We start from the raw sequence: 14,235 nt of genomic DNA on the forward strand, positions 1-14,235 counted from the left end.
ACTCTATCGTTTCTTCCACTGCCTCTTCAATCTTCCTCGCCTTCTCCCTCATTTCATAAGCGTAATTCACCTTTACCTTCTTCTTTGCCACCTCATCTTCTGCCTTGTACCTCTTTGAGTCTCTCACCATTCTTCTTATCTCTTCCAGGTTCAGCCTTTCGTGCTTGTTGTTGGTTGTGATCTTTTTTAATCCTATGTTTGTATCTTCCATGGTGAACCTCCACAATGTCATTGACATCCACATCAAAAATAGTGTTGATTTGTGGCACTCCCTTTGCTAATGGATCGAACCCATAGAGGAGAAACTTGCTGACAAAGAAGTTATCCTTTGTCTTAACTCATTCTCCCTCGAACACTTCGACCGTAAAAGATTTCTGATTGTCGTAGAAGGTAGAACGCAAAGGGTGCGAAGCTTGATGGGTTTATCGAAGGCTTGGAGGTTGAGCGAGTAGAGATAAGAGCGGTGCACACAAAGGTAAATAAGCAAGCTAGCAATTAGAAACAGCAAAAGGGGAAAAGCCCTTCCTCGGTGAAATAGAATCATGTTATTGCTACTATTAAGCCAAGTCTTATAGACATGGAGAAAGTGGTGAACATAAAAGAGTGGAAGAAGAGGGCAACCTTTGTACTATTTAATTTGGATAGTCCATGATGATGACTTTGCAGTCATAGAGAACTTGGATGATGACTTTGCAGACAGGACATGGTTTTAATGATTATTTCACTTTGAAAGATTTGTAACTTCTAGTTTTGTAACTTCTTCCATAAGATTCCTAGTTTTGTAACTTCTTCCATATTCTCATAATTTCAATTCTTATTTTGTTAGGGTTTCTTATGAAGAAATTGAGAAAGTGAGTATATATATAATGCATGGTGAACATAGAGCAATGGAAGGACACTTGATGCCTCATTCTTTATTCTAAAAATTGGTGTCCAAAAACTATTTTTTGGAATATGTTAAAATGATAATAGTTCCAAAACTATTTTTTAGAATGTTTTAAAATTTTAATACTTCCAGAAACTATTTTTTGAAATATGTTAAAATTTTAACACTTTTGAAAATGTATTGAAATTTTAACATTTTTTAAAACTCCTCTACAGAAAAAAAAAGATATTTTTTGGAAAAACAAAATCAAATAAAACTAGTAGCTGGTATATTAGTAAAAAAATGAGACATACAAATAACAATTGCCTTAGTTTTTCTCTTTAATACGGGCCCTAAATTCCTTGGATGGGGGATTACCTTATAAATCATACTTAACATTATGGATTTTAGTTTATTGTGTAAACATTACAATGATAATACATAGAAATTAAAATCTTAATATTAATATTATAAATCTACATTTTAATAACTTAATATATTAAATGAAAAGTCATCATCAGTTTTAGGAAAATGATAATAGTTACCAAATGATTTTCGTAAAAAACATACAAACCCTATATTCAGTCAAATCCCAATTAATATTTTTCTAATTGTTAAATAATATTTGTTTTCAAACAAAAACAAAAAGCCCAGCGTTTCACGTTGCATTTCGTAATTCGTACAAGTCATGCATGCATGTGCTATTCGTATTGTGTACTAAATAAAGGAAAATGCTGAAGGTTACAAAACGATTTTCGTAAAAGCACATGAACATGTGCATCTATATAACGAATACTCATATTTGATGTTTATATTTTATTAGAAAATATTATTCTTAAATCACTTAAACTTTCAAATTTTTCTTCTAACCTATATTAATTTTCCTTTATTTCCATATTTTTGTTAATTTTTTATTAACTAAATTTAACTTTTATTTTTTATTTAATTTTTTTTAGAGAGACACGAAATAATATTTGATTTTGAAAAAAGATCAGCCGTTCAAAGTTAGATTTCGTGTTATTCGTGCAAGATAGTGTTCGTACTAAACAGCAACACTCCTAAATAAATTGCAGCACTGATAATTTTATAGTTAGCCTCTAACACGAATATTCACACGCAACTTGTGTTTGGAGGTATATTGTTAGACGAAATAATCAAGAAAGAATAAACATTACACGTTAATTTTGGAGATTTTCAAGAATCTTTCGTTCTCCTTGGAAGCTTAGCTTTGTGAGCATCGACACAACACTATAGTCGTTGGCTTTTGTACGTAATTAAGTACGTTCCAAACGCAAACACCATTATTTATACTTGTCATCCCGTTGCACCTGTTCTCCTTTTCCTCTTTCATCTTCTGGCTTTGACAGAACATTATTTATTAGAAACGGTATTAAGTTCTTAATGATAAAAGAGACCTAGTTCTCTTAACTCTCTCCCTCATAGGCTTTCTTCATAATTGGTTACATTTTCTAAGCAAAGTAAGGCTATGGGGAGATAGTTATGATACCTTTGGTTTCTCTTTCACTTTACGTTTTGAGCGTCCATGCAAACTGTGTGATCTTTAATTTAGGTTATGATTTTGGAGTGTTACACCTCAGTTTTTTGCACAGTATATTTAAAACAGGAAGAAAGTTGTCACTACTATAAAGTGCTTTTTACATCAGTTGAAAATAACATTTTACATCGGTGATAAACCGATGTAAAATATGACGTCATTTTTGTTATAAGTTTCGTTGAAATACATCTATTATTTACTAAAATACCACCACCTCTAAAATAACATCATGTTTTGAAGCATTGCAGTTGAAGTGTCGTTGTAGAATAAGTTTTTCTTGTGCAGACATGTCATTCCAAGCTAGGGAGTTTTATTTTTATTTCTTATTTTCTTTTTCCTCTTCAAATATATATTTATGGACTAGAAACACTCAATCTTGAGGACCGCATCCCCGTAATATCTTAATGACAGTAAAATATTCATCCTTTGAGAGTAAGATTAATTAATTAGTTCTATATATCTATTTCAATATTTAAACCTTGAATGAGTTGTATGAAATTCATAAACATAAGATTAGAATGTTATTTTTTTTTCTTTTATTTTAAAAATTAGTAAATTAGAGATTTCTTATTAATTAGAAAGAAAATTGTGCCCTCCTTTTTGTTTTCTTTTAAAATTAAATCCACCTTGTACTACTATTACTGATATTTTTGTTCGTTTCTATTTATGATCAAACTGGAGTTGCAATTGACTGTGTTGACAGAAGTTTTGGCATGGTTCATATGGTGCTTCTAGTAAAGAGTTACTTTGACAAAGATTGACGGACAATGGGAGGTAACAAGATTTGCAAGGTTCAGAACACCATCAAATTAACATTTATTAAATATTTTTTTGTTTCCACATGTATATCAGAGGCAATCTTATAATTAGGGACTAAATATGGATGTCTCTTTTTCAATAAAAATTCAAACCTTATAAGTCTTCGCGTTATAAAATATTAGCTCTTTAGTCCAAATCTCCATTGGTATCAATATTTAAACATAATAACACTCATGAGAACGATATATTTATTATTTGTTTTAAATTGCTTTTAGGAAAAATCATGACTTGTTTTTTTAAAATAATATTATATAACTGGTAAAATACATAATTATTTCTTGGAAATAAGTTAAATCAAATATGTATTAAACTAATGAAAAAATAAAAATTACATTTTACTATTTTTTTATTGGGCATTTTACTATGCAGGTATTTTTTTTACTGTGACATTTTACTATGTAACCTTCCTTTTTCTTTATTCAGTTTTATAAAAAAATTGATATTACTCTAATACTTTAAAATAGATAAATTAGCCTTCTCTATTTCTCTTCAAACCTCTCATGCCCGCATCTAGATCACCTGGAGCAACTAAATCTAAAACTTATTTAACCACAGTTCAATAAAAGAATATTTTTCTCCAATAATTGCGTAATTAATGAATTCATTAGAATTTTTTTTCCTTTTAATTGCTATTACTATCCCCAGCAGACTTCCGAGAAAGCCATAAGAATACTGACAAGTGAGAAGTGATTCATCGTTTGTGCTCCGAAGCATTTTTTTTTTTTGTTTGTTTGTTACATTTTTGTTTTTTATTTTTATTTTTTTATGGTTACAGTGCTCCGAAGCATATGACATAAACTAGAGTAATATGTAGGCAATAACAACATATAACAATGATATATTGTTGGTAAAATTATAAATTTGGTCATTTTGTTTATCTCATAATTCAATTTTGATTTCCTTTAATTTAATTTATGAATTTAGTTTCTCAGTTTTTTGTAATTCATTTATTATTTCGAAATTGGTCGTTGAGTGTTACTTGTCAACGTTAAACTCACGTGTCACGTTTTTATGAGATGTTGATCATCACGTGTTACACTTTATTGGATGTTAATTTTGTAAATCTAATTAACATCAACCACCAACTCTCAATAAAATCGTGATACATAACGGTTAATGTTCAATAAAAATATAATATATTAATATTCAATGTCCAATTTCAGGATTGGATACTGAAATAGTAAAATTGCAAAAAATTAAAGAATTAAATTATCAAGGACAAAAATCAAATCCTCGGATAAATATATAAGAGATTAAACTTACAATTTTACTTATATTGTTTTGATCTCTCAATTGTACATGATAACTTATCTCGCTCTGTTTATTATATTAGATTAAAACTGAAGTTTTATTATTCAATTACAGTCTCATTTTTCAATAGTATAGTATCTCTTTCTCTATTTTATTTTATTTTTAAATGGAGAGGCACGGAAGGCATCTTTTTCTCCTAGTAATCAATAATGTAAAAGCTTTCCAGCGACTATAGCAATCAAGTGTAACATATGATATGGTACTGTGTTGGATGTTACCAAGGAGCTACAGTGAATTTAACGATTTAATCTCTTGAGAACTAGGTAAATACAAGGAAGGTGCTGAATTAATATGATGATTGTCTCAATATTCGGCTACATAAGATCTTGTGGGAATTTTCTTTTCTCTTGGATAAACTTCATGCTAATTTTTTTTATTAGTATAAAAGACTAACAAATGACGTACTTATTCATTGATCATAGAGGCTCTAATACCATGTTTAATTAGGGCCAATATTCAATTAAAACCTAAGTTGATAGTATCAGAAAAATGAGATTGGATACATGTTAGTTCAACTTGATAAAGTCAAACCTCATAATGAGTTCAAAGAAAAAGAAAAAATAAACTATAAAAAAGACTCATATTGATTAAGAAATTATAAAAGATATGAATGAGAGTGTTCAAGCTATATTTATTGAACTTATTAGGCCATCTCTAATAGATGACCTTAAAATAGGATCTTTAAGCTCAGAAAATTGTTCTTTCAAAATTTAGAGGTTAGATTTTTATAAAAGAATCTTAAAAAAAAATTTTAAAATTATTTTTTATAATGAACCTAATCATACACGAATTGTGATCAATATATAAACATTGAAATTTTAAATAATTTACACTATTTGCACAATAATTAAGGTGGTGCACAATCAGGATCAATATATAAATACTGCAATATTATGATATTTTATTATTTAATATTTTTTAAAATATTAAAATAAATTTTGCATTTTTAAATTATTTTTTTAAATTAAAAAATACAAATAACTATTTTTAAACATTTAAAATAAATTGTAAATAAATATTAGAAGGCGAATTTCTTATAAGACTTAAAAAATAGTTTAAGATTTTAAAATAAGATCTATTATTGAAATAAAAAATTAAAAAAAATTTAAAGTAATGTGATATTGCAAGATTTACTAAAAAAAATGATTAAGGTCTCAAAATATGATATTACAGTCTTAGGAATACTCTTAGGAATGCTCTTAGGGAGCCTAAGAATATAACTAACTAATATCCTCTAAAGTAATAGTGTTAGGAGAAACTCATTGACACATTTGACAAATCTTTAATAATGATGACCATATTTACTAAGTACATATACTATTGTCTAATTAGAGTTAAAATTTCACTAGATAATCACATAATTTTTATATATTTTTTTATTATCGGATTGTTTGATCAAGATAGGTCTTAAGAAGAATTAACTCATACACATACCCTTAACCTAAAGACATGGTATTTGGTGAGTTGTGAATCATCCATCGTCTCACCAAGTTATATATATATATATATGTTTAAGCAACACCTAAAAGTTTAAAGTTTGTGAATTATGAATTGTCCGACCAACATTACCTTACTAAGGTCAACTCTGACCGATCAAGAATAATAGATCGACCACAAGTAAGGATGATCCAACTCTAGTTATCTTAGATTATATGCACTTTACGATTTCATTAACGGTTCTAGAATCTCTGACTTTGAGACCTCCAAGTTCTAGACGTGAATAATAGACAATTTTAAAATATTTGACTTTGGAATCTTCGAGTTTTAAACATGAATAATTATACAAATTATTAAAATAAAATTTCAATTCCAAAAAGACTAATTTTTTTATTGAGAAGAGCAAAATACTAAATTAGTACCATATCTAAGTTTTTTCCTTGTAATATTTTCTTACAAGTTAATTTCAACGACGGTGTATAGTGAAATCTTTAATTCTTTCACCTAAACTAAAATTAGAAGACGGCGGTAATAGCGGTCGCTCAAGTCTCACGCTGTTTCGCTTTTAATGACCTCGACCCGACAACTTCCTCTCTCTTCCTTTCTCTCTCTCTCTTTTTTTTTTTTTTTCCTTTTTTCTCATTCTCTCTCCTCTTTTCCTTGCACTCTCATCTTTTGCTTCTCGAATCTATGACAAATCCTCCGTTCATTTTGGACCAAGAAAAGAAAAGTCTCACACTCCTTCTTATTTTTTCTTCTTCATAATAATATTAATAATACCGTTTTTTGTTTTTATCCACAATTTCTGTTTTTATAGTTTTTTTTCAAAACCCTTTTTCATAGTATTTCCCTTCCCTCTGAATCTACCTTTCTTTCTTTATACAACCAACTCACGCAAGCGTCCAACCTCGCAAATTTCGATTTTGCTGTAGCAATAGAAGAGGGGAATTGATTGATTGTCTCTCAGGTAATCCAGTACCTTTTTCAAGCTTTCACGGTTGTTCCCATTTGACCCTTCCCCATACAATGCATTTTGGGTTTTAATTTCCCTTCTTTGTTTTTTTTTTTTTTGCAATTTGTAGTTGTATCGGTCTTGAGGGTTCAATTTCCTGGCAAGCATAGCAGATCTGGGTTCTTCAAGGTTAGAAAGCTGACTCTCTCTTTATTTTTTTTCCTTTGATTGTTGTTTTATTTTGTCTTAATTAAATGTTGAAAGATCAGAAGACTGGAAGAGTTACATTGTGCTGTTTATTCCCCCCAATAGATTGGATTTTGTGACCCCTTATTAAAATTATCTTAAAAAACATGATTTTTAGTGCACAAATTAGTCTTACTTTTTATGGTTTGAATTTGAGCCAATTGGGTTTGTGTTTTCATATTGAATTTTTTCTATTTCTTGCTATACCCCATTTATCAGCTTCATTAATTTTACTCATAGATCTCCAAAGTTTTAGTAGTTAATAACATTGTTGAAGGTGTGAACTTTGATTTGATGGGTTTGATTTGTGTTTGGTGGTGACACAGGAGTATTGCTGTCCTGACACTTGGTGTGTAGAAGAAGGGCTATCTTCCTTTCTACCTGTGTTTTGCGTTGTGTACAAGAGTTTGAGAACTAACATCTGATAGACGGCCATTGGAATTTTCTTCTGCTGCATGTGGTGTCTCCTTTGCAGTGCCACATCATTTCATTCATGGGGGAGTGGATTGTTGGAGCTTTCATCAACCTCTTTGGTAGTATTGCAATAAACTTTGGGACCAATCTTCTCAAATTAGGGCATAATGAGGTATGCCAAATTCTTTTTTCTGGTTGGAAGTTGGAACCGTTTGTGAAGTACATTTTTATATATATGTTTCTCTCTCTTTTTTTGTAATGTGGTTCAAAAATTGGCTTTGCTGTTGTATCCCTTTTCAGATTTCAGCTGACATGATAAATCTTGACTTAACTAATGGGTTAATGTATAATTTTTGAACTCGTCTGTATCTTGGTACATAATTGCTTTGGATATTGTTTGCATGGTTTTTTGGAATTTGGATTAGTGACTTGTGCTATTAAATTGAAGCACTGAAACTTCCTTATACATATTACATCTCAATGTCAATATTAACTTGCAGTCTATACTATTTCTTGAAATTTGCAACTTCTAGTATCAAATTATTTGATAAAACTGAACAGGTTAGGCTTCTTTTTTTCTTTTTTCTTGCAGAGAGAAAGACATTTACTTGGAAGTGATGGGGTAAATGGAAAGATGAATCTGAAGCCTATTATATACTTCCAAAGTTGGAGAATTGGTATATTCTAATTGCATTTATATATGGGTTTTGCACATTTTATCTAGGTGGCTGTTTCCTGATTTTTTCTTTCATTGCATAATTCTTGATATGCAGGCATTGTATTTTTCTTTCTTGGAAATTGCCTTAATTTCATTTCCTTTGGGTATGCTGCTCAGGTATGTTTCCTGCAATTTGATTGGAATTTTATGTTCAATGATTTATGGTGTAATTTTATGATAATATGTAGTAGTTTTGCAGTTTTTTTTTTGTTTGGTTGGTATATATTTAGTGAAGTATGCTATTTCTTATGATTGATTTGATGGATGTATTTTCATTTGTTCTGATTACTTATTTTTCTTTGTGCTGTGCAGTCACTTCTTGCAGCACTAGGATCTGTTCAGTTTGTATCTAACATTGCCTTCGCTTACTTTGTCTTGAACAAAATGGTGACAGTAAAGTATGCTAAATTTGAACTGCGATTACTGTTTCATATTTGTTTGTTTTCACTAACTCTGTTCTAGCTGTTAATACTTGTAGCTTAATTGATGGTCTTTTATCAGGGTACTGGTTGCAACAGCTTTCATTGTTCTTGGGAATGTTTTTCTAGTCGCTTTTGGCAATCACCAATCACCTGGTATGTAGCATTTTGCCCAGTTCACTTAAATCTTTGCTTCTAGTCTTCCTTGCAGAAACAATGTTAATTAAGCTGATAGATGTGCATCAGTACAGTATCAAGTATTATCTGCAATCAAATGACTAAACTGCTAATTTGGTGAACTGCAACTTAAGTAGCTAGGCTTTTATATGTTAGAGATAGGAGGGAGGATTTTGTAATGCCTCTGCTATAAACTTAATTTGATTTATTGTTTAATATGTTCTTTATGCTTACTGAATATTATGATTCATTGCTGTTAAACAGTTCAATCATTGATTTCAATTTTGCAAATGCAAACTAATATGTGGTTAACTACCTGTGTTTCAGTTTATACGCCAGAGCAGTTGACAGAGAAATATACCAATATTGCATTCCTTCTATACCTTCTAGCTTTGATCTCTATTGTTGCCTTGCATCACTCCATCTACAAGTAATTAGTAGGATTTAATTATTTGAGTCTAATCAAACTATTTTTCTTCTTTATGATTAATATGTGGAATATGCAGGCGGGGAGAACTTCTGTTTGCAGTATCAGGACATGACCTCAGACCCTATTGGAGCATGCTACTGCCCTTTTCATATGCTGTAGTTTCGGGGGCTGTAGGTTCATGCTCAGTCTTGTTTGCTAAATCGCTGTAAGTCAGCTACTTCAACATGTTGCCATGCCTCATGATACAATAGCCATTGTGCCTAATGTCAACTTTTTGGCAGTTCTAACCTATTACGACTGGCTATGTCCAATGGTTATCAGTTGCACAGCTGGTTCACATATTCCATGCTTCTTTTATTTCTTAGTACTGCTGGATTTTGGGTAAGGCTTTTTCTTTGGTAAAGATTCTTTGTTGGGCTTTATCAATTTGTGCTGATGTTTTGATGGGGTAACTTTTTGAAGTTAATTTATGACAAATGTGAATGCTAACCCGGTCTTTTCCAATTGTGCAGATGACCAGGTTGAATGAAGGACTGTCATTGTTTGATGCAATTCTTATTGTTCCCATGTTTCAGATAACATGGACTTTCTTCTCAATCTGTACAGGATTTATCTATTTTCAAGAATATCAGGTACTTTCTCTCTCACTTAATATGCACAGGTAGCCTTTGCTTTGCATGGGCACTCTAAGAAGATTTAATCATATAATATTGAAGAAAACTAATTAAATACTCCTACTTTGATGGAATGGAGTCACTTGATTATATATTTCAGAAAATCAAATTTGTTACATAATTTAGAAACACCATGGGGCATGGGTTCAACATACAAAACCAGACCTAGCCTAGATAATGTAAGTCAAACTCAGATAAATGACTTAATCTTGCTTATTCTTCTGCTGGACCTGGCTAAAAAACTTGGAAAAAGGATTTGACACCCCATTCCACTACTGGTCCTGTCAAATCAGGGATGGGTTTTGTAATCAGGGGGGGATTAGCATATAGATATTGTGTAGTTGGGTGCCAAGCTTACAGTCAGATCTATGGTTACTTAATTCTTGCTGTATAGCTTGTATTAGGACACCATAGTTCTGCATAATATGGTGATAGGTTGTATATACAACAGTACCCCTTGTACTGATATTATTACTATATATATTATAATCTTACTTTTGCTGATAAAAAAAAATGTACATTTCCCATGATACCGAGATGTGGTATATTGTAGTGTAACTGCTTGTTAGGTTCATTCTCTGGTGACGTCTATCAACTGGTTTTTCTGCAAGGTCTTAACCTACTGAAATTTTCCATTCTGGTTATAAAAGTTTCTCTCTCAAACCCAAAATTAATCTTCTGTTTTTACCAGTGGAGCTTTGAGCCATGGGTCATTGCTTACTGCTGGGGAACAATGTGAACTTCTAAGTTCTAATATTGCGGCAGAGAATGCAGAAAATCTAAAATTAAATAAAATAGAAATTAATGAGGAGGATATTGCAAGGTAGTTAAATTCGAGATTTTATTTAGGATTGGAAAGGGAGTTAAGATCACCAATCATGGGATCTTAACACTGATTGTAAGATCCTATAAAATTCATACATTCATACACACAGATAATAGCATAAACAAGCAAAGAGGACATTTCAGTTTAAGTTCAGCAACTTCAAATCAGAAACACTGAAAAATAGATGCCAGGGAGCCAGATACAGAAGAGAATTAGAGAACAGAGAACCCAGCAGTCAGCAAAAGACAGATGTAAAAGAGAACCACCCAGCAAACTCAGCAAACATAAGTGCAGAAGAGAAGAGGAACAATGAAGGAGAAGAAGATAGCATGCAGCAGTGGTTTCAGCTTTAGAATGACTGAAAATGGTGGTAAATTTTGCCAATTTCAGATTCAGAACTACCTGGATATTTCATGTTGCAAAATAGGTTGCAGGTCAAAAACCTCACATTGGACTATATTTCAGGTGTGGTGAGGTTGCAAGATCCCAGCAATCCTATGCGAACTTGCCCTGTGATCTCAGCCAATCCTACCAAATTGCGACTGAGTGGGATCATGGTTGCTCATGGCAGTGAAGATTATAAAAATCATACAATATGGAAAATAAAAATTGTAAAATAGGAATACAATCTTAGTACCATGGGGATAAGATGATGAACTATATTCCGATCAACAGATTAAGCCCATTGTAAAATAGTGTAAAGTCTAAACTACTAAGTTAGCCAATGAGTAAAAGATGCGAGAAACACAAACTGTGACAAACATTTGTCAAATATACGAAGTGTATAAAACTGAAAGATACTCAAAATAGGCCAAATGGTAAAAATAAGAGCATGCATCTTTTTATTTCCATTGCTGGTAAAAAAGAATCTCATTTACTGTACTACAGACAAACAATACCCTAGAAGAGTTGTCCTTGAGAGCTATATATATTGTCACAATAAGATTGAAAATATGCATAAAAGTTGCAGTAGCATATAATCAGCCAGAGATATGCATACACAAGGAAATGGAAGGGATACAAGTAAGCTGCCTCTGTAAACAAACCCGTATTCTACATTCTTGACTTCTTGAATGGTATCCCTAGGGCTGGGTGCTGGATCAAATCAAATTCACCAGGAAGGAAATTTCCCTTGCTTTCTTGCTGTCATTTGCACAAAAATGTCTAAGCAGCTTTCTAGAGATATGAAGCTGCATATCTAGTGGGAGCTGTCCAGCACATCTCCAAATTTGTAATCACAATCTAGCATAGCAATTTAGTAGTGTAACTCTCTTGTCCAAGATGAAGGAATTTATAGACCAATTAAAGAGCAAAGGCATTTTAGATTTAGAAATTCCTTGTAAGACCATTTGTCTCCATCCAATAAATTTAAAATGTTCAATATGAACAAAATACAAAATGTTCAAACAGAAAATAGAAATATTGTAGAGCATAACAAAATTGATAGAAACTGAACTACATAGGATGACAAAATAAATGTATATTTCAAAATTCAAAATATGCCAAGTGTCTAACTGAAGGAGACTAATGTTAGATAGAGGAGAATAGCTGGGATGAAATGACTCTACTCTCAAGAAAATATCTCATCTTTCACATATAGGGATTGATTAACTAGGATCATAGATTTGAAAATTTTGGGCAAGTGCAAAAATATGGATTGTTGCTGAACCATGCCCGATGAATCCAACATTGTTTCATTCTTTTATTATCAGATTCAGTGTGTTATTTGGTTTCAATGATGCCCTTGTTTTGCCTCACCTACCTTTCCCCTAAACTCAACTTTGATTTGGACAGTGCTAGTTTTTTATTATAATTTTTTGAATATGTTAGAACCAGGTGCTTTTATTATTTTTACTTTTTCTTTTTAATTTAATAGGGGTAAAAATTGTAAATATAAATTTGACTATTTTCTTGAAATTTCTACCAAATGGTGAGATATGCAGCTAATAATTGCTGCGCTTGCCTTCATTAATTTATTTGATCTTTTTGTCTATAGTAAGTAGACAGTCATCCAGCACCTTCTAGAATCTAGAAGTAAATGTTTCTCAGGCTTTGATGCTTGTATCTCTAGTATTTTTTGTTTTATTTTTGTATGGTGTGAATGTCTGAATCATTACATTGATGAATGCTGAATGTGTTTTGATAATGAGTTTAGGGGTGATGTAATACTACCTTCCTGAACGCAGGTATTTGATGCATTAAGGACAACGATGTTTATACTTGGAATGATGTGTGTGTTTATTGGCATTTCTTTGCTGGCACCTGATGAATCAAAAGGTACTATAATTTGATGATTATTTTATGGTTTTATAATTCAAGGTAAGCATTGCAGAGGATAATACGAAACTTTGTTTTGAGAAGTTTCAGGTCCTGAGACTAAAGATAGTTCTTTGGATTCCATGGTGTCTTCTGCCATGTCAACAGAAACTAGCAGGTACTGTATGAACCCTTTGTATGACTTACATAAAGTGAAGAACTTGTAGCCACTATAGTTTACTATATGAAACATCACTGAAGGGAATCAAAATGATTGAAGTACTAGTTCATTGTATCATCTCATTTTAACTTTTGCTTTGACCTTCTAAACCAGCCATAGTTCTCTTAAATTTTGTTGACAGAATTATATATGACTGTATTTTCTTGTATTTCTTTTCCTTTATTTCTTCATGAGTGTTACAGTAACATACACATGTTAATGTTGGCGACTTTCACTGATGCCTATACTGTTTATCTATGATAGGCTGGTAGTGTCTCCCGAAGAAGCACAAAACAAAGACTCAAGATCATTTGTCAAAGCAATACTAATAAAGGTTACAGATTTGTTGGTAAAGGCAAAGGTATTATTCCTAGTTGCATTAACATTCTTTGCGAATGGTGCCACTTGTTATGATGATAAATTGACAATTCAAGCTTGCTTCTTTCTATCTCTTTGCAGACTTCTTGTGCATTGTCTCTTGGTTTTGGGGAGGATACCATCAACACATCATCGGTTCTTGTGATGCCAATGATGTCATCAAGAATGACTGGATTCAGAGGAAATGGGCTTGAAAGAGCAAGAATATTGTCCATGAGAAATGGTTGGAGCAAGATTCCAATGGATGAAGATGCTGGCAAATTGCTTGAAACTAGTTCAGTTGTTCCTCCTAGCCCTTAGCAGTGGTTGTTAGTGTCATAGGATGTCCCACGGTATCATTTTTTACCCCTTGATTTCCCATTTTTTTTAATGATTGTTGGAGTAGCTGAGATATAAAACCGTCATAATTCGATTTATTTGCTTAGCATTCATGTAATTGGGAAAAAGAGGATAAAAAAATTGTTGTATATTGTATATACATATTGTAAATTTTTGCTTGCATAATTGAAATTTAAAAGGAGAAGAAAATTCGATCTTA

General features: G+C 31.7%; 1 protein-coding gene across 3 annotated transcripts; it reads left to right on the top strand.

Annotated features, from left to right (window-relative positions):
* Positions 1 to 6,612: 6,612 nt before the first annotated feature.
* Positions 6,613 to 14,235, top strand: LOC114390994 (probable magnesium transporter NIPA8). Of its 3 annotated transcripts, XM_028351972.1 has the most exons (16): positions 6,613 to 6,954; positions 7,070 to 7,128; positions 7,512 to 7,534; positions 7,661 to 7,771; positions 8,192 to 8,276; positions 8,373 to 8,434; positions 8,630 to 8,715; positions 8,819 to 8,892; positions 9,241 to 9,343; positions 9,420 to 9,548; positions 9,625 to 9,724; positions 9,856 to 9,975; positions 13,030 to 13,120; positions 13,205 to 13,277; positions 13,584 to 13,680; positions 13,779 to 14,235. In XM_028351972.1, exons 4-16 carry the CDS (start codon positions 7,679 to 7,681, stop codon positions 13,995 to 13,997), a joined length of 1,332 nt encoding a protein of 443 aa, XP_028207773.1. In that variant the 5' UTR covers positions 6,613 to 6,954; positions 7,070 to 7,128; positions 7,512 to 7,534; positions 7,661 to 7,678; the 3' UTR covers positions 13,998 to 14,235. The 3 variants fall into 3 exon arrangements, with proteins under 3 accessions (XP_028207773.1, XP_028207772.1, XP_028207774.1); XM_028351971.1 differs by having other exon boundaries at positions 6,614 to 6,954; positions 7,512 to 7,771; XM_028351973.1 differs by having other exon boundaries at positions 6,614 to 6,954; positions 7,512 to 7,771; positions 13,211 to 13,277.

The sequence above is a fragment of the Glycine soja genome, chromosome 16, assembly GCF_004193775.1.
Source record: "Glycine soja cultivar W05 chromosome 16, ASM419377v2, whole genome shotgun sequence".
In the NCBI taxonomy this organism is placed as follows: Eukaryota; Viridiplantae; Streptophyta; class Magnoliopsida; order Fabales; family Fabaceae; genus Glycine; species Glycine soja.